General features: G+C 40.1%; 2 protein-coding genes across 4 annotated transcripts in view; one reads left to right on the top strand and one right to left on the bottom strand.

Moving 5' to 3' along the window:
• Positions 1 to 12,199, top strand: part of CDK17 (cyclin dependent kinase 17) — a 170,958-nt gene extending 158,759 nt beyond the window's left edge. For 2 of the 3 annotated variants that reach the window (XM_056574484.1, XM_056574485.1), the window contains 4 exons: positions 2,682 to 2,724; positions 5,597 to 5,687; positions 7,739 to 7,816; positions 8,594 to 12,198. In XM_056574484.1, the coding sequence (XP_056430459.1) occupies positions 2,682 to 2,724; positions 5,597 to 5,687; positions 7,739 to 7,816; positions 8,594 to 8,631 (250 nt within the window). In that variant the 3' untranslated portion in view covers positions 8,632 to 12,198. Of the gene's footprint in view, positions 1 to 2,681; positions 2,725 to 5,596; positions 5,688 to 7,738; positions 7,817 to 8,593 lie in introns of all 3 variants that reach the window. The other variant, XM_056574486.1, reaches the window with a different exon arrangement.
• Positions 12,200 to 12,518: 319 nt separating this feature from the next.
• ELK3 (ETS transcription factor ELK3) overlaps positions 12,519 to 25,446 on the bottom strand; it is a 52,957-nt gene continuing 40,029 nt past the window's right edge. Inside the window, exons 2-5 of the mRNA XM_056574487.1 lie at positions 22,164 to 22,372; positions 20,523 to 21,353; positions 17,498 to 17,620; positions 12,519 to 16,645 (exon numbers count right to left, since the gene is read on the bottom strand). Coding sequence (XP_056430462.1) covers positions 16,547 to 16,645; positions 17,498 to 17,620; positions 20,523 to 21,353; positions 22,164 to 22,370 — 1,260 coding nt within the window. The 5' untranslated portion in view covers positions 22,371 to 22,372 and the 3' untranslated portion in view covers positions 12,519 to 16,546. The remainder of the gene's footprint in view (positions 16,646 to 17,497; positions 17,621 to 20,522; positions 21,354 to 22,163; positions 22,373 to 25,446) is intronic.

Raw genomic sequence — 25,446 nt, forward strand, 5'->3', positions numbered from 1 at the left:
ATATTAAGTTTAGTTTGGTAACAGGTACTCTTTAAACAAAAGCTAAAAACTGCTTGTTTTGTACAATGATCCTTTTTTTTTTTTTTTACATTTTGAAGGGCACATAAAGCTGTATGAGCCATTCCTAAGCCAGTATCTGTGTATTGCCAGATATTAACTACAATAGGTAGTGTCCGGGATAGTGCTGAAAGAAGGGACCATTTTCTGAGAAATAGAGTAAAAGCGTGATAGGTAATAAACAGAAAAAGAGTCAGATTAGGGAATGTTATAGGCCTGCATACAAGAGTGTTTTTAGGGCACACTTAAAACTTTGCATGTTGGGAATAGTTTTGATTGTTCAGTATATAGTTTTTCAGAGAACTGGTTCTGTTTGAAAAATTGATGTCCCATTTTTCAAACCAAATAATTAGAGATGAGTAAACTTAAAGTAAATTTGATTCGTCACAAACTTCTCGGCTCGGCAGTTGATGACTTTTCCTGCATAAATTAGTTCAGCCTTCAGGTGCTCCGGTGAGCTGGAAAAGGTGGGTACAGTCCTAGGAAAGAGTCTCCAGCCACCGGAGCACCTGAAAGCTGAACTCATTTATGCAGGATAAGTCATCAACTGCCGAGCCGAGAAGTTCGTGACGAATCGAATTTACTGTAAGTTCGCTCATCTCTACAAATAATGTTTTTTTTAGCTTTTTTTTCCCTTCAAACCACAAAATTATAAATCAATCCTTATACAATGCTCAAAGGATGCTGCTAATGCTTTATGGACAAATAACTATTGTGCAATAATTTCATATTTAGTGACTAAACCCCAGAGTGGGTGCCATTCTCCCGGCTGCTCTTCACTGTATATTTCTGTGCATTATGAGACAGAGCTTCCCACCCTCTCCACAGCGCCTGACTCCAGTGCGAGACCCAGTACCATAGATTTACATTTTCCTGGGTCATGCACTGGAGACTGGTGCTCTGGAGACAGAGTGAAGACCTCTGGCTCATGATGCATAGAAATATACAGCAGGGAACAGGTAGCATGCACAGTGCTTCTTGTGTTGAGACTCCACTTGTAACCGGTGCTAGTTAAGCCCAGCCATGCTGGAGATCTGTGGGCGCACACGCGGGATCTGTGCACATACCAGCTAAGTGCCGAAGAGGGAGAGTGTGGTTGTGCAGTAGGAGGCATAAATGTTAATCTTTAGAGAGGCAGCCAGGAGGGCACCGAACCCCCTCTGATCTTTAACACTGGCCACAGCCAAGTAAGAATAAGAAAATGAGCTCAGTGGTGGTCTCTATTGTTCAATACCCCTGCCTCAACCCAAAAAGCTAGGGAGCGGAGCTAACCTACCAGGAAGTAGGTCTGGAAATCCAGCAAAGACTTACCCCCATGTAATTTAGTACACTGTAGTATAAATAATCAGAGCTTTGTTTTGTTTTCTCCCCAAATAAAGCTAGGCAATAATGTTGAGTTGTGTTTAAAAAAAAAAAGTACTGGAAAGTACTGGCACAGAGGCATGCTCGAACAGATAGATACTTGGGGGGGGGGGGGGGGGGGATGATCATCTTAATTTACTGCAGCCAATGGCAGGGCTGCCCAGACTGACATATTGGGATTTTTAATGATATATCTGCAATGGTGGCACATAGGGTAATTTAATCCATTCAGGACACAGGTATGCCCTGACGCCATGGTAGTTAAGTACACAGGGCGTACCTTTACACTCGGCGGGGACCGGACCGGGATGCCTGCTGAAATAATTCAGCAGGCATCCTGTGACAACGCCTGGGGGGAGGGGGGGGGGGGGGTCCTGAGACCGGCAATTCCTGTCATATGGGTGACATGTGACCGATGACCCAAAATTAGAAGGTGATCGGTAGAGATGAGCGAACTTACAGTAAATTCATTTCGTCACGAACTTCTCGGCTCGGCAGTTGATGACTTTTCCTGCATAAATTAGTTCAGCTTTCAGGTGCTCCGGTGGCTGGAGACTCTTTCCTAGGACTGTATCCACCTTTTCCAGCCCACCGGAGCACCTGAAGGCTGAACTAATTTACGCAGGATAAGTCATCAACTGCCGAGCCGAGAAGTTTGTGACGAATTGAATTTACTGTAAGTTCTCTCATCTCTAGTGATTGGCGATGTACTATGTATTTACAAATTTACAGTGACATTTGTTTACCTATTACTACTTGTGAAAATGAAAAATTTTTGGGTAACCCTAGCATTTTGGTGTAAAATATCAAATTTACTTTTCACATCCCACTTTAATGAACATTTATTAAACACACACACACACACATATATATATATATATATATAACCTTTGAGGACAGACTGATACTTATGTTGTCAGTTTTTCTCCTGAGTAGTCTGTGTTTCCTACATATAGGAGCGGGCAGGGACTGGTAATCTGGATCCTTTGCCCTCTTATTAGTGTGTATTATATATATATATATATATATATATATATATATATATATAGTTTGTTGAGTGTTGCTACATGCTGTATATATATATATATATATATATATATATATATATATATATATATATATATATATATAGCATGTAGCAACACTCAACAAACTGTGAGGTGACAGGGAACAGTGTTTGTTTGTTTTCGAGTATTTATTTATTTCTGATATAATATTTCTAAATGTTCTGTAGTCTAACAGTCTACGTGTTTTTCTTATAGGTTAGACTCAGAAGGAATTGAGCTGTTAACCAGGTTTCTTCAGGTAGGATGTTCTTATGTGTATGTTTGTATGACCTGTATACTTTAATGAGCCGTTCTAGCTAAATGTGCTAATGTTCAGACTTAACAGACTAAAGGTCTCCATACAAAAAAAGGAAGCAAAACTAGCCAATGTCTGTGTGATTAACTGTCCGTTGCACTCCCAGAAGTGCTGTAGTGATAGTCACATGTCTATCCATATATTATGAGATCACCATCCAAACTGCAGTAAAGGACAGGGCAGCAAGGGGAGGGCAACAGCACAGCAGGACAAACTTAGCTAGAAGTCAGTCACCCAAGTTAAGTTACGTTACTTGCATTTGTGAGGAAACAGCCAAACCTTTTAAATCAAGCATTCTATTCATACATTTAAATAAGGGTTGTTGTTGATCACTTCAAATAGTGCACAGATGACAGGTCCTCTGTTAATTATTTTTGTTGAAGGCAACACAGTCCCACTTCATATATGCAAAATGACCCAAAGATCAGGTGCTGTTCCAGGTTCCAAAATTAAGAAGCTAATGCAGATGTAACGATTAAAGTACCAGCAGGTACTGTATTTATTAATTCAAAGACCAATGACTCGTTTCGGAGGTGAAACCCTCCTTCCTCAGATTGGCAATCTGAGGAAGGAGGGTTTCACCACCGAAATGCGTCATTGGTCTTTGAATTAATAAATACAGTACCTGCTGGTACTTTAATCGTTACATCTGCATTGGCTTCTTAATTTTGGAACCTGGAACAGCACCTGATCTTTGGGTCATTTTGCACCTATCTCATTATTCGAAACAGGATTGGATCTTCCACCCCTGTGACCCACTGGGCTTTGCAGTTTCGTTCCCTCTAAGGCTTCCGCTATACCCCTTAAGGGATAATAAGCGCTGATTATTTGCTATAAGGTGAGCGGCCAACCGGAAGGCTGTTGCCCCTCCCCCATCCCTGAGTTCACCTGGTGTCTTGGATAATACACGAGGTGCGGTCCCTCTTTTTTTCTTTCTTTTCAGATACCACTTCATATATGGCAGTGGTCTTCAACCTGCAGACCTCCAGATGTTGCAAAACTACAATTCCCAGCATGCCCGGACAGCCAACGGCTGTCCGGGCATGCTGGGAGTTGTAGTTTTGCAACATCTGGAGGTCCGCAGGTTGAAGACCACTGATATATGGTGTAATCTTAGTAGGGGAGATATCTGGTTCCTTACACACAGGGCTGCTTTAGTTTCCTGGAAATGTGAAGGCAACAACCATATACAGACAATGGCTCAGGTATATCAATCTGCCTGAGGACCGGGCTGAATTTGACCATAACAACCAATCACAGTTGCTGTGGGCAAACCAGATCGTTTTTGGTTTTAGACAGATTGCTAAATCTGGGCTATTTGTATACACAGTGTAATGCTGACTACAGTAATAGTGCTCACTTTATATGTGATAGTTATTAACCCCTTAACGACCACTGACTTAAAAGTACGTCCTGGTGCGGCGGTACTTAGCGCACCAGGACGTAATGGTCGACATCCGCGATCGTGCTGATGTCCACCATTAACACCTCCGATGCTGTGATCAGTGCAGATCACGGCATCTGCGGCCGTGCTTATGTTAAAATAGATGTTCGGATCACCCGCAGCGCTGCCTCAGAGATCCGATCATCTGTAATGCCTCCGTCCGTCTCCTGGCATCTCCTGCTCTGGTCTGAGATAGCCGATAACACTGATCAGTGCTATGCCCTATGCATAGCACTGAACAGTATTAGCAATCAAATGATTGCTATAAATAGTCCCCTATGGGGACATAAAAAGTGCAAAAATAAATAAAATAAAAAATTTGAAAAATCCCCTCCCCCAATAAAAATGTAAATTGTCAGTTTTTCCCATTTTACCCCCAAAAAGCGTAATTATTATTTTTTTTATAAACACATTTGGCAGCGCCGCGTGCGTAAATGTCCGATCTTTTAAAATATAATGTTAATGATCCCGTATGGTGAACGGCGTAAACGTAAAAAAATAAAAAATAAGTTGAAAAATGCTGCTTTAGTCACATTTTATTCCCAAAAAAATTAATTTAAAAATTATCTAAAAGTTTTATATATTCAAATGTAGTATTGATAAAATGTACAGATGACTGCGCAAAAAATGAGCCCTCATACCGCCCTATATACGGAAAAATGAAAAAGTTATAGGTGGTCAAAATAGGGCGATTTTAAATTACTGATTTTGTACAAAAAGTTTTAGATTTTTTTTTAAGCGGTGCAAAAAAATATAAAAGTTTCTAGCCATGGGTATCATTTTATTCGTATTGACCCACAGAATAAAGAACACATATCATTTTTACCGTAAATTGTACAGTGTGAAAACAAATCCTGCAAAATGTGCAAAATTATGGTTTTCATTCAAATTTCCTCCCTAAAATTTTTTTTGTGGGGGTTCGCTGTACATTTTATGGTAAAATGAGAGGTCTCATTACAATGTAGAAATGGTCACGCAAAAAACAAGCCCTTATATGGGTCTGTAAATGTAAATATAAAAGAATTATGGATTTTAGAAGGTGAGGAGGAAAAAACTAAAACGCAAAAATAAAATTGGCCTGGTCCTTAAGGTTAAAATGGGCTTAGTCCTTAAGGGGTTAAACACCGGAACATGGTTTAAGTAAAAGAGGCTGTGTGTGAAGAAGGAAGTAGTTTTCTGTTAGTATGGACATTGCCATCTTGATTTGTGGATGCACATATGTGTTAGACCACAGTATCTCTTGGTAAGTAAGTAGATAATTGGGGTTAACAAAATGCTAAGAATCAGAGGTATATTGTTCTGCTGCATACTCCTGTATATAAACAGTGTGCAGTGCGGGGTTGTTAGATAACATTATTCTTTATCTTGCAGTACGAGTCTAAGAAGAGGATTTCAGCAGAAGACGCTATGAAACATGCTTACTTCAGAAGTTTGGGAACTAAAATATTTGGCTTACAAGAAAGTAATTATCCTAAAACATGTTTTACTTAGACAATCTAAAAAAGGTGTATACTGGTACTGGTACTGGTGCTGGTGCTATTGTGCAAAATGCCTAAGCTGCATCAAGTTGTAAGAAACAGCAATCCTGCCAACTATTTAAAATGGCATACACTAGTAAAACCAAGCCCTCACAGGCTGGACCCTCTATATCACTCATTTACTATGTTCATGGATATTATATCTGTGTTTTGTATTATGTACGATAACTCTTATTAATTTATATTGTACCCTTGGTTCAGTAAGTAAAACCAATACAACTGTGCAAAAAAGGGCTTCACTGTGATACCATATGTAATACCGTAGATGTGATGTAACTATGTGTAGAGAAATATATACAGTGACCCCCCCCCCCCCCCCCCCCCGACCTGCGATGGCCCCGAGATACGATCATTTCAACATACAATGGCCTCTCAGAGTCCATCGCATGTTGAAGGCAGCATCAATATACGATGCTTTTGTATGTCGGGGCCATCACATAAACGGCTATCCGGCAGCGCTGACTGCTTCAGCTGCCACCGAATTGACGTTTACGGTGCCCCGTGTGGTCTGCTGACGATCACTTACCTGTCCTTGGGGCTCCGGCGCGTCCTCTTCGGGATCCCCTGCATCGTCTGCTCTCCATCGTCGTCATCACGTCGCTGCGCACGCCGTCCCGTCATCCAATAGGAGCGGCGTGCATGGCGACGGAGAGCAGGGATGCCGGGGAAGCAGAGGCCGCGTCGGGGACGCGGGGGCAGCAGTGACGAGCGGTGACGGTCCGGAGCGGCGGGGACACATGTGTATAACCTCCAATACCAGTGGTCTTCAACCTGCGGACCTCCAGATGTTGCAAAACTACAACTCCCAGCATGCCTGGACAGCCGTTGGCTGTCCGGGCATGCTGGGTGTTGTAGTTTTGCAACATCTGGAGGTCCGCACGTTGTAGACCACTGTCCTATACTTTACATTGCACGGATCCCTCAACATACGATGGTTTCAACAAACGATGGTCCATTTGGAACGGATTACCATCGTATGTTGAGGGACCACTGTATAACCATCAACCAAAGCAAACTCTGTCAGCCAGAAGAGAATATATCCACAACATAGTCTACACTGTATATATGCACATTGCCCGTTCTACACACACTGTACACTTATGTATACAGCTGAAGACCCGCACCCAGGCAGTAAATAGTAACTGCCTTCTTAGTCTCGGGACACAACAAGTTCCCCTTCTCCGTAATGTGTCTGGTCTTACTCCTTCCTTGCTGGATCCTCATATGTTCCAGAGATGTAGGATCTAGGATGGTGAGCTGTATGCATTAAAAAGCTATACATATACTGTATATCCAGTAGACCATTGCGGTAGTTTTAGGTAAAAGCTGTGGGAGCACTCCAGCTACACACACCAGTTTACTAACCAGGAAGCTACTCTACTCTACTGCAAGTGGTATCACTACAGGAGGTAAATTAGTCTAAAACACTCCTATGTATTTCGGATAGTAAATGCTATTCTTCCTCAGGATAGCAATTACACCCTACCTGTAAGAGAATCTGTTATCATTGCCACCCATACTAACCTATCGGTACAGGCTTGTAGTGCTGGTGACACTAATTATAATGATACTTGCCTATCCCTGCTCTGTGGCTCCTTTCGGGAGGCAGGCTTGGTGCACAGGCAAATGGGGCTATGTATCGGGGATAGGGAAGTATCCTTATAATCCTTGTCACCAGCACTACAAGCCTGTACCAACAACATAAGATTCTGTGAACTGTTTCCAATCATATTCAGTGTCCAAATAGTAGTGCCTGAGCATTGTACATACAACATTGACAACTTCATGAAACAAATGTTTAAAGTCAAGGTACAAACATGTAAAACGTGATGGGTCTTTAAAATGTAACACAATTGTGAAGCTTTTACACAGATCTGCACTTAAAGGATTGTGATGCATTAAGCTGCAGGTTACAACTTTGTATAATTGTTTTGTGGCATGTTTTTTGAGCAATTGATCTATTTTCACTTTTCAGATATATCAATATTCAGTCTTAAAGATATCCAGCTGCAGAAGGATCCTGGTTTTCGGAATTCCTCATATCCAGAAGCAGGTATTTGACTGTGCATCAATCATTGTGCCAGTTTTTGTTTGTGAGATCAATGACAAGAAGAAAGACGCGGATCGCACTCACCATCCAACTGTCTTTATTCCATGTGTTCAGGCATGACAGACTGGTGTGAGGGTGGAGGCGGGGAGGGGGACTGGTCCCGGTCCCGTCCCCCGCCTCCACCCTCACACCAGTCTGTCATGCCTGAACACATGGAATAAAGACCGTTGGATGGTGAGTGCGTTCCGTGTCTTTCTTATTGTCATTGCCTATACATGCTGTTGGATCTTGCACCACCACACCCAACGTTATACATCAGGAATTTCAGAGCCATCCACACCACATCAGTTGCCATATGCCTTAGTCTAGCCGTGCCGGACTACATCTTTTCTCTTTTTGCCTGTTTGTTTGTGAGATGCCTACTTTGTATTATTTTTACACTTGCCTTGTACGGTATATGGAGACAGTTAAGGATAGAGTTGAACGAGCTTACAGTAAATTGGTTCATAACAAACCTGGCAGCTCGGCAATTGATTACTTTAGTCTGCATAAATTAGTTCAGCTTTCTGAGTGCTCCAGTTGCCTGGGAAACTTAGTGATGTTAATTTTGCTCTTCTATAGGGCTCTTTCGATAAAGAACACTTACAGATATCTGGTAAATTGTACACAGCCTGACATCTTCCATCACATGATACTGAAACTTTGCCAGATACTGCTATTCATGTTATCATAATACCCACATGCTATTGGTTGTAATGTGACTTATTGTGTTTTTTGTAGGACATGGCAAGAACAGAAGACAGAGCATGCTCTTTTAAGAGATTTTTCCTATCGGTTTCACATGAAGATCAGAAGCTTTGGTGGCAACTCTTACTTCTGGTGAACTATGGACTGTTTGTCAACACTGACCTACTGACGGTGGAGTCATTTTATTTTGGGCCTACAGTTTTTTTCTTTTTTTTTTCCCCCCTCCTTTCTTCTCTTTTTAATATATATATAAATATATATATATATTTGTTGTCACAGTGTGACGAAGCTTGTACAGTCGGTTTTGAGGTCTCCTCTGCTGTTAGAGCCAGTAGGTTACAGCTGTCAATGTGACTGTAGCTGCAATTCTGGTGCAGGACTGAGACACAATGCGTCGTTATTTATTGCCGAATCATTGCTGCTAAATGACTACTGTCTGAATATTTCCCACAACCAACAGTTGATGCCTGAAGATGTTGCAGTGGCTTGATAATCTGTGAATGCATCATTGTTCTTTTTTTTTTCACCCCCAATTTTTTTTCTCTCTTTTGTTTTAGTTTATTTTTATTAAATTGTCTTGTTTCCATTAATGCTATTTTGCTTTGCTTGGCCTTGAACCTAGTGGACCAGATTTGGTGTTTCTGCTGACCATCATAGTTTCTTCCAAATACAGCAACACAATATTTTGTAAGTACACAACTAAGATTGGAGATCAATATTTTCCTAAGGTATAAGAAGCTAGTGGGGTCACCAGCAAATTACATTGAGCTTATGATGATGGAAAATTACTTTCTTGTAATAATGAAATAATTTGTATCCCTAAAGTACCACAATGTGCCTCTAGCACGATTAGAAAAGAGAAAAATAGGTTTTGTATGGCAATTTTATTAAGAAAAGTCAGATGTCTGAATTCGATAATGTATCTCTTTGTGAAATGGGGAGTAGGAAGGACTGGAGACACATTGGTCCAGATTTATCAGTATGTCTGAGACAAAAATCTGATATTTTTGTCACAGAGAGCAGTCAATCACAGTGCAGCTTTCCTTTCCCAAAATGGTTTGTGTTTCGTTGCTATCTGTTAAAGACAAAAATCTGACACGTTTGTCTCGCAAACAGGTTAATACATTTGGGCCATTGTCTCTCCATAAAAAGTACCTGTCACCAAATAAACTGTTCTAAATTAACTCAGGTTATGTTCCCTAACTACTCCGAACACCCCTCCTGCCCTTAAAAAAATTTCAGAGCTTTAAAAAGCTGTGTATCGTACCTTTATTCTTGCTCACATAGTGCAATTTCCCAGCAGGAGAAAGTGGGCGTTTCCCAGCAGGCATGACATCACTGAAGCCTGCTGGGGGGGCACATGGTTGCAGTGCTTTTATGAATAGAAGACCTCAAGCTCTGTGCATGTTTCAGTCTGTGCAGTATTCAGTAAGGTTCTCCTTCAGCTGTCAGTCTGTGCAGCTTTCTTTTAGAATCTGTGGAGCTTTCACTTTCTGTGCAGCTGTTAGTCATGCTCAGTGCAGCCAGAAGCACTTCCCGAGTTTGGACTCTTGCCAGGTCGGGAGGATACCAAACTCACTGTATCAATTGTGGCAGGGAACAGAACATCGCCACCTAGTGGCCCTTTTTTTATTTCTGTTCATAATTTTAAAAGCAAGTGAATGGGAAAGTGTCTGCTAATAACACAAGATACACTATATTAAAAGTTGTATTTGGTGACAGGTACTCTTTTTAAAGCACATGTCCCAAGTTACAGGGCTGTGTGATCTTCATCTTCAGTGCGGGGAGACACATGGTACTCTGGGTAGTACAGATTCCAAGGCAGCCATACTAGGCTCAGCACAAGTTCCGTGCACAAGCTCTTTTTTGATGAGAATGGGACTCGTGCACAGAACTTCACCTCGGCAACCTCACTGCCCAGCATGTACTGCATCTCCCCACACTAGAGATGAACATTGCACGGCCTTGGTACTGGTGCTTCAAACAATATCATATGACCTAAAACAGGATGGGTTATTTAGTGCCCCCTCACTGAGTTTTTTTTGTCTCTTGGCTTTTTTACATTGTGTTGAATTTGTTTTACATGTAGCAGTGCTGAATTTGTTGTATAAAAATATATTTTTTAGGTGGTAATATGGCATATTTCCTGAATTAAACTGATCCCTAAAATGAAGGGACAGTATCTTGGCAGTCAGTGGGTAGGCAACTGCAACATGTCTCTGGGTCAGTTGTCAGTGACACTCTGCAGGGAAACTCAGTGAAGGACTTTCTGCACTTAATATTTCAGCTACAGCCCCTTCAATGTGGGTTGGACCTTAATCGGTGAGTGATGGCATGTCCTTGCAGCTCTAAAGCTGGCCAGACACATAAGATAGCTGTTGGCCAACACAAACTCATTTAGCCAAAAGCTATCTCCTCCAAACCCCATACACATGTTCCGAATGGGCAGAGGGGGGAAGACCATTCCAGGCTCCTCTGGCGGCAGCTTGTATCCTAAAAAATAAAAATCAAACATGCACAATTTTTATCTGTGCTGAAAAATGCTGTTGGGGGATAGTTATGAGGACACCATACAAATTTGATGCACAGCTCATCCCACTGAAATCATCATGTTTGTTTGACACATATCTAACATAAATATAGTCAACTGTACTGTAATAGGGAACCCCTTTTAACTTTTAGACTGCATTTTGATTATTCTACAAGTGAGAATCATGCAGTAGGATAAGACCTAATACCACCCCTATAATATATCTGTATATTATGGACATATACACTGTATATTAATAGCAAAAACATGACACTCATCAAAGTACTTGAATAAAAGGTATACATCATTTTTAATTATACAAATGTAAAAATAGATGTTGGTTTCAGATGTTTGGGAAGCCCCACTGACATGATATTTCATAAGAGTTTTATAAGAATGCTTAATGTGTTCTAGTGTCACAAGCCATCTAACTTTAGAAAACAGAAACACAGAATACAGTAGTTAAGGAAACTTTTAGTCTTTGCACGTGGTGCCGGAGTCACCATAACACATTTGAACATTTTTAACCATAAAACGAATTTACAGATGATACAAGAAATATTTATTATTAAGAAAATATTGTAGCCAAAGCAGTTAGTGCAGCTAGATAAGTATCAAAAAATTCTCACATTCACATATTGACAACTGGTTGGGATTACTAAAAGTCTATCACAAGCCACAGGCATCTTTAAATAGTAAAATTATGTATAGAACTAAATGGTACTGTAAAACATATGTCCCAGACCATCATGGTGCCCTACAGTATTTTAGTACAGGACATATGCTTGTGATTCATATATGCATAATAAATGTTACACTATTTCTAGAGAATGGTTAAAACAATATTTTAAAACCCATCTAACACAACTTAATCTCTAAAATACCAGACCACAAAATACCAGACCAAGAAAGGAGGATAAGTTATAAAGTTTTACTACTGGGAAAGCTAGATAATTTTGGAGAAGAAATGAACATGATGGCCCCTTAAAGCGATGATTGTGGGAGGTCAATGAAGTCACATGCTACCATGTTTTCTTGCTATCTGTTTGGATTTAAAAATGTGTTCTATTAAAGGGGTAGTCCAGTGGTGAAAAACTTATCCCCTATCCTAAGGATAGGGGATAAGTTTGAGATCGCGGGGGGTCCGACCGCTGGGGCCCCCTGCGATCTCTCTGTACGGGGCCCCGGCTCTCCGCCGAGATAGCGGGTGTCGACCCCCGCACGAAGCGGCGTCCGACACGCCCCCTCAATACATCTCTATGGCAGAGCCGGAGATTGCCGAAGGCAGCGCTTCGGCTCTGCCATAGAGTTGTATTGAGGGGGGCGTGTCGGCCGCCGCCTCGTGCGGAGGTCGACACGCCCCCTTCCCGCCGGCTGTCGGGGCTCCATACAGGAGATCTCGGGGGGGCCCCAACGGTCGGACCCCCCGCGATCTGCAACTTATCCCCTATCCTTAGGATAGGGGATAAGTTGCTCACCACTGAATCACCACTGGACTACTCCTTTAAGGACATCTAAAAACTGGGCCTATTCTAAAGAGACACCAGTGCATTGTAGAGCGCTCCTAGTGACTGAGAAAATCTACACTATCTTGAAGACTTTATTCACATCTGATTCTTGGAACAGGCATATACATAAAATGGCCAACCATTGGCAATATTGTTTTCTCTGAACTAGTATTCTCAAAAGTACAAACATGAAGTTCCTCCCCCATCTTCTAAAGTCAATCTATATTATTTTTCACATTTGCCAGACAAGGTCATAAAGATGGGATCTGTAACAGAGGGGGTTAATTTCTGTTCATGATCTGAAGCATTGTGCTTACCTGTATTATGTACACATAATTTTTTTTCTCTTTACTGCATTTAACATAAAGCAAGACTGTAAATCTTCAGAAAGTAACTGGTGTATGCTGAATGGACTGTATGGCTGTACTTTAATCTACACATTCACCTTGAAGAGCATCTGCTATTTCTGTTCTGGATGATAAAGAGACCTTTGGGTAATTTAACAGTATTATGTGATCTCCCCCTTTTTAATTATTATTTTTTTTTATTTGTGAATAGTGATTGTGGAACACGTGAGTTGTTTCGTTAATATAAACAATATAATATGGGATTTTTTTTTTATTCTGATTTTGTTAGAGAGCAGCAAGTTAATGTTGAATAGCTGTGGACATTGGACTACTACTTTTCATAAATTGTAAATGGGTTTAATTTCTGGAAGCAATCCATAGCGCTAACAAACTGCTGTTTATTTTAAACTGACAACCTGTATTAATATTGTACTTTCTGAAGTATAAATATTCAGTGGATTACAATAGTCTTGTTTTGAATGGGGACAAATATTTCTCTGTTGTAAGGCACTTTCCTTCCATCTGAATTTCTTGTATGACACAAGAATATGTTCAATTTCTTTTTGTTTTTGTTTTTTTTTTTGTTTATATTCCCCACCCCCTGGTGCTGATTTTTACGGTGTTTTATAAAGTTGTCCAGGTTTAAAAAAAAATAAATAAACTGGTTCTTAATATTTAAAATTGCAAAGTGACTTCCGTTGTAATAGTCTAGTAGATAACCTCAGATTTAACAAGCATTCCTTGGTACTACTGCAGTGGTAAGTCAAAAGTGTTGTGTATTAGAAGAGGAGGGTCAAGGGGTCCATAAAAGGCAATTCATTTTTCCCTTTCTAGTCAGTTATTTTAGAGCAGGAAAGTGTACAGTTTCCTTATAAATGCCTTTAAAATCACTGTTCCCAATGGAATTTTTAGGCCGTGTTCACATGGACATTAAAGAGAACCCGTGACATTAAAATTCATTCCAATCTGCAGGCATCAACAGGAGGAGCCAGGCAAACTGACATAATGTTATATATTAACTGTAAATCTCTGCTCAATCTGGGGTAAATAGTCATGTGGGCGGTCCAACTCGGTGATTGACATCTCAGTCTATATGCCCACATGACTACTTAGCCCTGAGTGAACAGAGATTTACATGAATACATGACAAGTTCTCTTCAAACTGTCTTTGTGCTGTTGTGGCTAAAAGGAATACAGACCAGTACACCTTACATAGAGAAGAAAAGTATAGACTAAAATGTTAGGAAGAAAACTATGCAGTTACAAGTAACACAGGTTTTGCACCATTTTGGCTATTAGGAGTACTGGTCGTAGCAGTAATGATGTGCTAACAGGGCCACCTTAAATGCACAGTGTTAATGAGACTTAAAAAAAAAAAAAAAAAAAATCATCACATTGTGATGTTTTTCTACTGTGGCTATGTTCAGACATTGTTATAGAACCACTAAGATATCGGAAATACCTCGAGGAGATAAGAACTTACAGAAAACTGTTTGTTCTTTAAAGTAAACCTTTAAAGATGAGCTCTGATTGGTTGCTATCACTTAAAAAAATTGACATGTTGCCCAGACACGTAAAATGTTCTGATCGCACGGGGTCTCTCTTGAGACCCGTTGCAATTGCTATTTATAAGCCGGGGAAGGTTTGCGGCAGCATACCGCTCACTCCTCAGCTGTCAATCAAAACCAACCATTTCACTAGATAATTTGATGTAGCAAACAGGTATGATATACAGACAGCAGGGGAGTGGAGCACACGGACTTATACGTCTCAAACCCAGCAGGTCCCAGGAGTGAGACCCAGTGCAATTAAAACTTTTGACATGTCTGAGCAGCAGTTTTTAAATGATGGTAACACTTGAACTTTTCAAGACCAAAATACCAATACAGAGTTGTTATTGGTTGCTATGGCCAGCAAAGACTGTTTTTAATTATCTTCTCCATTAATTTCATATGAGAACTGTCTTAAAGACAGTATCCTTTTTGCCTGAAGCATCGTTTTTATTTGTTTAATGTGATGTCTGGTTGCGAGGGCAAAACGGAGCACAATTCGTAGTTAAATTAATTCTTCCAAACCATGCAAAGACATGTGAATGTCATAGAGGCGAAATTCTGTCAATTGGGTTTAGGTATTGCATAGTTGCTCATTTATTTGAATGGAAGTGATGTATACATTGGAATCATTTGTGGATGCCCACTAAATTTCTTCTGCTGGAAGATTTGGTTCTAATGGTATTACATTAGATTGTTTTTATAAGCGCACATACACACAACACAATGTATCATTTACTGGATGTCAGATGGAAGAGTTAATTTAGGGAATCATACATTTTCACATTTTTTTTTATTACATTTTTTTTATTCCTTACAATGGAAACAATGTACAAGTCCATAATTCAATGTACATTAAAAAAGCATTACATATAAACATTGCTGAGTACATACTTGGGGAAATGGGCACAGAAATTCTATCAGAGGTATTTCTTCGTAAAGTTTTCCTCTAATGCAGGAAAAAAATATATATAAAACATTTTACAAAAAATGATGCAGAAGAAGGCACAGCCGGTTATAGTTTCTACAAGCTCAAGTGCATAATATAGTATTGGGGCAAGGAGCTTTCCATCCTTTTCTGAAGCGTTATGCATTAGACTTAAAAAAAAATACCTCTAGTGTCTTTTAGACAAGTATCTGTCTTGCAGCACTGTGCCACCATAGTCATTTGTCTAGATAGGATGCATTTACATTTTGCGCCTAAATGTCTGAACTGGGCGCCATTATCTCTGCTCCTGCCACATAATGCTTTTCATTATGGACAGAGCTACTAGCTCCATCCCCATAGCAGTTGTTTCCAGCGTGAGGCCCTGTGTAATGTGATTCTATGGGCGATGTAGACTGCTGCTGTGGAGACAAAGTAGAAAGCTCCATCTTGTAATCAATATTCATATACAGTGGGTTAATGGCGTCCTGTGCAGGGATTTAGCTGCCCATTTTGCATCATGCACAGTGCTATGCTATGGTCATTTTCAGAAAATTGACCAAGGAATTAGAGGTATGTCTTCAGTTTTGAAAAGAGGATTGAATAGTCCTTTACACTTTGGGAATAAAAAACCTGTAGTATATGATAAATACTATCTTCCACTAGTAAATATTCTAGCAGTTTAATGCAAACAAAACTTTTTTAGAAAACCTTTTAGTTTTAGGTCTGGGTCATTGGAACAATGGTAGCTATAAAATGCTGCACTTGCTAATGATGTATATAGCATTACATGTACATGGGAAACTGTTCTATGCAGGACCAGATCTATACCAGTAAATACACACTGGTCTGACAATCGTATGAACTGCAACCAGACCAGGTACAGTTTATAAATGTGCTAAGCTAACCCAGTGTACAGTGCTGTTCATTTACTATCCACAATAGAGGTGTATATAATACTGCTAAAATCCAGGATCACAGGAGAAAATGCTGCAGCCTGAAATGAAGATAAAGGCATCCTGTTGGTTGATGAGAGTCCGGCTCATTTTAGGCCTGCCTGCTGTTTCCGAGGAACATCCAGGAGTATTTACTGAATTAAGCATGTCCATAGTGCCTTGAGATAACATCAGGACTTTTGAGAGCTTGAAGACAGCAGCACTGGAGATGATGATCTGTCAAGACCTTGAAGTTGTAATGGCAAGTGACTGTTCAGCAGATTGGGAAACTGGCAAAGAAGCAAAATTGACTACTTAGCTTTGGATAACACACGTAATATGTATTAACTTTTTATTAATAATAATAATCTGCTTTAACAACATTAAGAGGTATGCTTTATGGCAGCCACATGCTTTACCTGTAGTCTGAAGATCACTAATTAGGGAATATTTACTATTGAAAATGTCAGAATTCTGGAACAATTAGCATAAAAACAACAGGCTTACAAGCTGTGCACTATATATATCATGTTTTAAACCCTTTTTCCAGCACATCTGACATTGTATAAGCTTTGGTGCATGGGGTGTGGCATAAGGTGCAACTCTGTTCACCAATATTGCACCATAATTGTGCAGAAGTTAAGGAGTTCTAATAGGTGGCCTAAAATCAGACTAGTACGTGTAAGGAGCTGCAAATGTAACAAACCGTCTGAACGACTGATTAATCTGACGCATTCTTAGACTGTCTAGTAAATCCACTCCACTGACTTGGGAGAGTGTTCTAGGAGTGCTGTGTGACCTGTGCAGAGGTCACTGTGGAAGGGAGAAAGGAAAGGTGAGCCCTGACCATTATCTATTGAAAATAGTAAATCCTATGCTATCTACATAGGTTTCAACTTTACTGTAATCTTGCCTGTGATAAGGGTGATCTCTACTGAACATAAAGTGTAAGCCTATTACTGTAGGAAGAGTGAAAACAGAAAGATTTCATGATTTATTTATTTTATTAAACCTTAGCAGTAAGATGAAAAATGTACTAAAAAAAATTCTTAATGTATTTAACATTAAAACAAAAAAATACAGTAGGTAATTTTCTCATGACACATTCCTTCACCACTTTAGTAGTTGCTATTAGTACCTACCTGAAATAGAGTGTTTGGTCCTTGCAGCCTGGCAGGACTTAATGGAGCTACAGGGCTGAGGCTGCTCCAGAAGTGGATGCTGGACAACAGGGGACTTGGGGTTAGCAATAATCCATTAGGTGTCTGCAAGGCAAAGTTTATATTCAGCAGGTTTAGTAAGGACACCGTATAGAAGCACAGAAAATTGTTGTCAGAAAAAGACCACCTAGTCCATGTAGTTTGCCCTTATTTTGTTTTCATTTTGACATTTATCTTGGGATAGATATGTTTATCCCAGGCTTCCACTTACAGTAGATTTACGAACCACATGTGCTGGAAATTTGTTCCAGACATCTACTATTTTTATAATATAATATTTTGGCAAGTTGTTCTTACCATTCTCAACAAACACTTCTCTCTTTAGAGGGAGTTCACTAGCTATACTTGCTGCTAAGAACTGCAGACACCATTGGATAGCTTTAAAGGTATAAAAACAAACTTTACCTTCCCTGGAGCTCATGCTGGTTGCCAAACTCATGAATCTTCTTTCTATTTCTTAGCCAAGTGTCAAGGAGGTGGAGCCGATCTGCTCAAGAGCCGCAGCCTGGCATATCTACTACCTTACCCTTGCCTCCCAGCCCCTCTTTGATTGTAAACCAATCCCTATATATCAGTTAAGAAGGGACAGGAGGGATGGCAGGCTGTGAAACTTGAGTGGCTTGGCTCTGCCTCCTTGGCAACTGAATGAGAAATATACAATATGCTTTTATACATTAACAGATATCTGACAGTGTCTTCAGCAAATGCAGAGATTCCCAGATTAACATATTTGAGGCATTATTGTCATTGGATGTGCAGCTGATCACTACTCTCCCAGTCTCACTGCAGAAAACTGATTCTATAGAAAGTGTATAAAGCCTGCAGAGAGACTGAAAGGAGCAATCTGATCAATCTACGGGCAACTGGCCAACTTTTCTTTTGCACAGGTTTTGATAAATCTCCCCCATTGTGAATTTGCTGCAGTGACAGAACACTAATCAGGATGTGCTACCTTTTTTCTATGATAAAGGAAGTTTTCATACATGGATAGAATGTTTTATGACAGCAATGGGAGATGTGCAAGCTTAAAACCAAGAGTGGGAATAAGAGAAAGGCGCGTGCTGCACCACTCGCTTGGCATCTACCATAATGGGGGAACTATGGGATTAGAGATCTGTTACCCACTGTTTATAAGTGGGAAAAGAAGAATAAACACTTGACGTGCAGAATGCATGAATTAGATCATACATGTTTACATATGTTTAACATAACTTCCCATTGACTCCCATGTTAAAAAAAAAAAAAATTAAAAAAAAAACGTATATGGTTTAATAGTTTTTTACCTTGACCAAAAAACGTGGTAGGCTACGGTTTTGGGTACGGGTAAAAAACTGGACAAAATCGTATAAGATGCAAAACGGACTAAACCGGATGATGCGTTTGACATACGGTTTACAATGTTAAGTCAATGCATACAGTTTTCTATACAGTTCCGTACGGTTTCTAGCTTGAAACTGTATACGGGAACTGTATAACAAAAACGTGGTGTGCATGCACCCTAAGGGTGCTTTCATACCACGTTTTTGCAATACAGTTCCCATATCAGGTTTTTGATGAAAAACGGATTCCTCAAAACCTGACTAAACTGTATCAAAACGTGTACAAATTTTAACCCGTATACGGTTTGAAAAATTATGTTTGGTTGCATCTGTTTTTTAAGAAAAATCTTAAACGTTTTTAACTTTTCACTCCATTATGAATAAAGTTACACTTGTTTGATTGAAATTTCAAGAGCAAAAACTGTGTAAAGTCAAAAACCGGATGGAACTGTACACACATACGGTTCCCATTGACTACCATGTTAAAAAAAAAAAAAAAGTATACAGTTTAATACGGTTTTTCACCCAGACCAAAAACCGTAATAGGCTACAGTTTTGGGTACGAGGAAAAAACGGACAAGACGCCAACTGAATGCATTGTTTCGGTTTCATACATACATTTCATTCATTGCATACAGTTTTCAATACAGTTCTGTACGGTTTTCACATTGAACACGTATACGGGAACTGTATTGAAAAAACGTGGTGTGAATGCACCCTAAAACAGCTGTTTTTGTCATGCAGTAACCAAACAGTAACTTCCATTTATAGAAGAAAGAATCAGTGAAGCTTCTCCTGTGATTCTCAAGTGAAATGACTGTAAAGAAAGCAACATAAGCCTCGCTGCTCTAGTTCCCTCACTGATGTCATGGAGCACTTAAGAATGGATTTCCCTTCAGGCTGAAGCCCTCCCATGTGACACCTCACTCAGGAAATGTTCTTCTTCTTTAGCTCAACATTACATTACTATATGATAGGAGATTTAAAGGAAATCTGTCATCAGAATCACCCGCACTAAACCTGTTACACAGGCTTGTAGTGCGGGTGATCCTGATTAAAACACTTCTTACCTCATTAAAAATGGTTCAGCGCTTCTTAAGATATCTATATTTTTAGCTTTCTGTTATTCCCTGGCTTGGGACTCAGTGGGAGGTGTTATCATCTGGGACTCGGCCACACGTCATTCTAGCGGGGCGGAGCTGCCGCCCGGCTCATGAATATTCATGCGCGGCCCTCCACACCGGAAGAGAAAGAAGAATTAGACCAGGAGGATAAGTTCATGAATATTCATGAGCCGGACGGCAGCTCCGCTCAGCTATAATGACGTGTGGCCGAGTCCCAGATGATAACACCTCCCACTGAGTCCCAAGCCAGGGAATAACAGAAAACTAAAAATAAAGATATCTGAAGAACCACTGAACCATTTTTAACCAGGTAAGAAGCGTTTTAATCAGGATCACCCGCACCACAAGCCCGTGTAACAGGTTTAGTGCGGGTGATTCTGATGACAGATTTCCTTTAATTTGTAGTCACTGACTGCTTTTGTTTTATTTGTTTTATTTGTGATATGATTAGAGGTAACAAGAGGTAACAAGTTATGCTATTTTGCACAGTTGACATAATTTTACCTGAGCAGTAAAAAAAGCTGGTGTCAAAGATCCTGAAGGAAGTGCTGGGCTGTTGAGGGCAATTGAGCCAATATCATTACTGGATAGGAGAAGAGGTGGAGAGCAGATTTCTAGGCCTTTGGGCTTCTTAGCTTTGGGAGGATGACAGGAAAGCTTTGATTTGGACCCTGATGAGAGATTTAATGGTTCCATGGTGTCAGGATAATCTACAAAGAAACTCCTGTGCTCGGTTGACAAAGATAGATTAGGAGACAGAGAAGGGGATCGTGATGAACGTGGTGAAGAAGTAACACTGGCGCCATTTGGTGATATATGTGGAGACCTTTTAGCAGACAAGGTTGATGATAAAAAAGCAGAGGCAGCTGCCGATTCTGAAGTAGAAGGCAAAGAAATTACAGGCCGGACAGTTTCTTTGTCCATTTTGTTTGTAACAAATCTTATAACAGTTCTGACTTCTTCTATAGGACTTTTAGCTTCTGGTTGGTGGTCGTCGTCGTCTTCATCGTCATCTTCTTCTTGAAGCTCCTCTTCTTCCTCCTGAGTCCTTTCACTTTTGATAACCTTGTAGTTATCTGTTTGGTGTTGTAATGAATTTATGGTGAAGGAGGAATATAATCCTGAGTTGATGTACTCATTGCGGCTGGCACTTTTTAGGGCTGATAAGGTTTGCTTGTGCCTCTCATGGAAATCACTGGGGATCTTGCAATCGCTGTCCTGCAGCAATAAACTGTCCCTGCTCACCTCTACAGAGTGGGGGTCCATTTTTAAGATTTCTGGAAAGGACACAAACTTATAGACAAACTTCTGACCAATAACTTTTTTGATAATGTTCTAGAAAAAAGATACAAATAATAAATTGTTAAACAGTTCGGTACTACCAATAATTTAGTTACACTTATTACAAAAGGAGAGGAGTAAGGGGAACAAACAGCAGGCCTACCATGTTTCATAGCCATTATTTAACATTGCTCTGGTAATATAAATGTTGAGCTGTGATAGGTTGCTGTGGGAAAACCAGACCGTTTTTGTTTTATGCAGATTGATAGATCTGGGTCATTGTGTGAATACAATGTTTGCTCCATATAGATTTGCCACCATGATGTGTTGGTAGACTTATCTATGTCATTTCTTGGAGAACATGCTTTCACTCACTGATAAAATCTATTTGAGTATAATTTGACACATAAATGCATAGTCAGTACTATAACTACAGCTTAGGCACTGAGCATACACAGTAAGGTAAAGGGGTGCAAGATCCATCTGATGTTTCGTGTCCCTGTACTTTCTATAGAAGACCACTGACAAGGTAAAAACTGTCATCTACCTGCTTTATAAGTAATCAATGAAGGAAATTTACAGTTGTAAAAGCCTCACACGGCTGGTGAACGTGCTTTGCACTACCTTTAATACGTGTTTGACAAGGAAGCGTGGTTTGTCTAATATTTCATCTACTATAAAATGCACCAAAATGTTGGCATAAGGTAGATCAATGAGTAATTGATAGAAACTGGTGCATTTTTAGATTAATGCTTATACCCTAATGTATCTTATACATGAAAGTTTTTTTTAGATTATGTTTATAATGAACTATGTATATAATTTTTATTATGCAGAATTACAGAAATTTACACCTGCTCATACCTTGTCATAATAATATCTTAGGGCACGGCTCAGCTTGTCGTAGTTCATGTTTGTTTTATTCTTCCGCAGTCCCCATAGTTTAGCCACCTCCTCAGCCTTAAGTAGCTTGAATTCCCCATCATTGGATGTCCAGCAGATAAGATGCTCATGTTTTTGATCGAGAAGCAATTGCAACAGAAACTGCCACAGAGTAATTGCACTCTCCATACCTACAACAGGAAATTCGGACACTTATTCTCAATACTGTGAGTATTTATGGTGAGTAAATAGTGATCTAGTTACAACCTAATATGACCCTCTTTCACACTACATTTACAGTGCCCGCTTACCATATGTGCCAAGAAAGCTCCCAGGGCATACATCAGTATACCTATTATTGCAGTATGAAATAGTGCAGTATTCCATACAGAGGCTTCCAATGAAAAAACGTGCATACTGCATAAGAGCATATATATATATATATATATATAAAGTCCCAAAATAATGCAGCACTACTTATCCAATCCAGCAAACAATGGTGGTGCCAGCGTCCAAAAAAAAGACTTGATCAAGGTCCTCCATAGACAAAAACCAAAAACAGGCGCAGCACTCTCAAAAAAATGGGTGATTTAATATCTCATGTCAGCATTACAACGTTTCAACTCCTCCAGGAGGAGTTGAAACGTTGTAATGCTGACATGAGATATTAAATCACCCATTTTTTTGAGAGTGCTGCGCCTGTTTTTGGTTTTTATATATATATATATATATATATATATATATATATATATGCCAGATACATCTGTCAGAGGTATACGTTAGGAAATCCTCATAATGTATACCACCGACCGACAATAAAAATGCTGTGTGAAAAGATCCAAGTAAAACAATATTCTTGCATTATTTTGTATAATATATAAGCATGCTATGTCTTGGTCTGCTTTGTGGTTAATACAACTCAGACTGTACACTGTGTATCCTTACAATGCTCAAATAAAAATGTATAACCAAAAATGATGCTGTTCAAATACTATATCACATTTCTCCACAAGGTGGCAGTACACTATATAGATTGATCAGAGCTGACATTGTTCACTTTAGATTTTGCTATGTGTTAGTAAGGAGGATGTGCAGCTTAAATGAGAACTCCGGAGTATAAAAACTGTCGCCCATACTGCCGGCAGTAAAAAAAATTAAAGATGTACATACCTTCCTCCGCTCCCCCGGGGCCTCCGGTAACCGGCCTCCGGTCTCCGCCGCAATCCTCTTCCTGGTTGCCGGTGGTCGGAGAGCCATACTGTGCTCAGCCAATCACCAGCCGCAGTGAAGTCCCGACTCGGCCGGCGATAGGCTGAGCGGCAGTGTGACGTTTTCGGCCCCGGCAGCAGGTGCCGGTGTAGTGAAAGGATTTTGTGTCCTGGAGCGTTCTCACTCTGTTCTCACTAGGCCGCTCAGCCTATCGCCGGCCAACTTCACTGCGGCTGGTGATTGGCTGAGCACAGTATGATTCATCCGACCACCGGCAACCAGGAAGTGGATCGCGTCTGAGACCGGAGACGGTTACCGGAGGCCCCAGGGGAGCGGAGGAAGGTATGTACATTTTTATTTTTTTACTGGCGGCAGTATGGGTGACAATTTTTATATTCCGGAGTTCTCCTTTAAGCCTTTTACAGTGCTAGTTTTTACCTTAATGCCAGAGTCCTATTTTTTTTTTATTTTTTTAGATCTGACATGGGTAACTTAATGTGGTAAAAATGCACTTACCTACCGAAGTGATTCTGAGATTTTTTTTTTTTTGCATGACCCATTGCAATTTATAGTAGTTGCCAATTTTTGTAGATACATTTAGCGTTTTTTGTGAAAACGTTAAAATTTCATAAAGATTTTTTAATGACTACCTCTCAGTCACCCCAGAAGATGCTGCAGCATTTAAAGAGTTACCTGTCAGGATCACAGCTTGGAAATGTGTGACAGCTGACTCTTGCTGCTGATGATAACACCAGGCCGGTGTCTTCCTAGTGATCTACTTGCGATGTGTGATTGCATATCAAGCACATAAAAGGGTTAAACATACTGAAGTACTCGTATCCAGCTAAAGATCTGTTAAGCTTTCATGCTGTTTGTGAAACCAAGTGTGGTTACTGATGGAAGTCAACTTATACATAAAATAGTTAGACAGTTACACGGCATAATAATGTATTTGGAGCAACTGCTGCAAAACGGGTTATGAGTAACCAAATGAGAAAGCAAACCTAGGCTTACGCTGCAGGGTTTTATAGTCAACTTTACCCCTAGCATAGTGGTCAAATGCTCATAAATATTCCTGATAAGACTTGGCTTAAGATTGATAGTCTGTTCTCATAAAGTATGTTGATTCAGCTTGGAGGCTGTTGTGACCCTTACAGGTAAGGTGAAAGCTGTATGTCATACCACACTTTTTACAGCTGCCCTGCACCTTGCAAGATAAATAAAATAAACAGCAATACTGTTATACCTATAGCTTGACTCACAATCCGCCCTCCTCTTAAAAAAAACAAAAAACACTTAGCCTGTGTAAAGCCCTATGTTATTACCTACCCTAAAAGCCTGATGGTTTGGCATAGGTAATAGAAGACAATGAGATATTTTACATGTATGCTTTTTTTTTTTTTCCCCTCCCAGAAAATGTAAGACATTTTTAATTGCCCCCAGAAGGCTTATGCCCTGTTCACACTACAGAGATTTCCTTGTGGACATTCTACTTACAGAAGCATCCCTTGGAATCGGCACACTAAATGGGAACTCTCCTTAAAACTATTTTTTGCTGTTGCACTCCTTGTGGTAAATAAAAAAAACTTTCTAGAGTACATTGTTTAAAAAAAAAAATGTTTTCTAAGATTTATTTTTGTTTTGCCACTAGGTGTCTTCCTACTTGTCCAGAGCACATTTCCCCCTATCTCTTGCACAGACTTTGGCCTCCTGCTGGCCGGGCAGAAATCGAAAATAAGGAAATGCTGAGAGGCGGGGGGGGGGGGGGGGTTAGCAGCCTTATCCAATCATAGCTCACCTCACACACTGAACTGCTCTGGGCTGCATAGCAGAGTGAGGGAGGAAGTTCTCCCCTGTATTGCTTCAGATGATGTCACACCTGGTGGGGAATGCCCCTTTCTAGTCTGTGAATCTGACGGAGCAGAAAATACAGAGCAATATCAAGGCAGAAAACTAACAAATAAAAATAAAGGCAGGGAGTGGTTTATCATAAACTGGGAGGATTATAAAATTTAACAAGCTCATGAGAAGTACTCCTTAATGTCTGCCGTAATCT

Source organism: Hyla sarda, chromosome 4 (assembly GCF_029499605.1).
Source record: "Hyla sarda isolate aHylSar1 chromosome 4, aHylSar1.hap1, whole genome shotgun sequence".
In the NCBI taxonomy this organism is placed as follows: Eukaryota; Metazoa; Chordata; class Amphibia; order Anura; family Hylidae; genus Hyla; species Hyla sarda.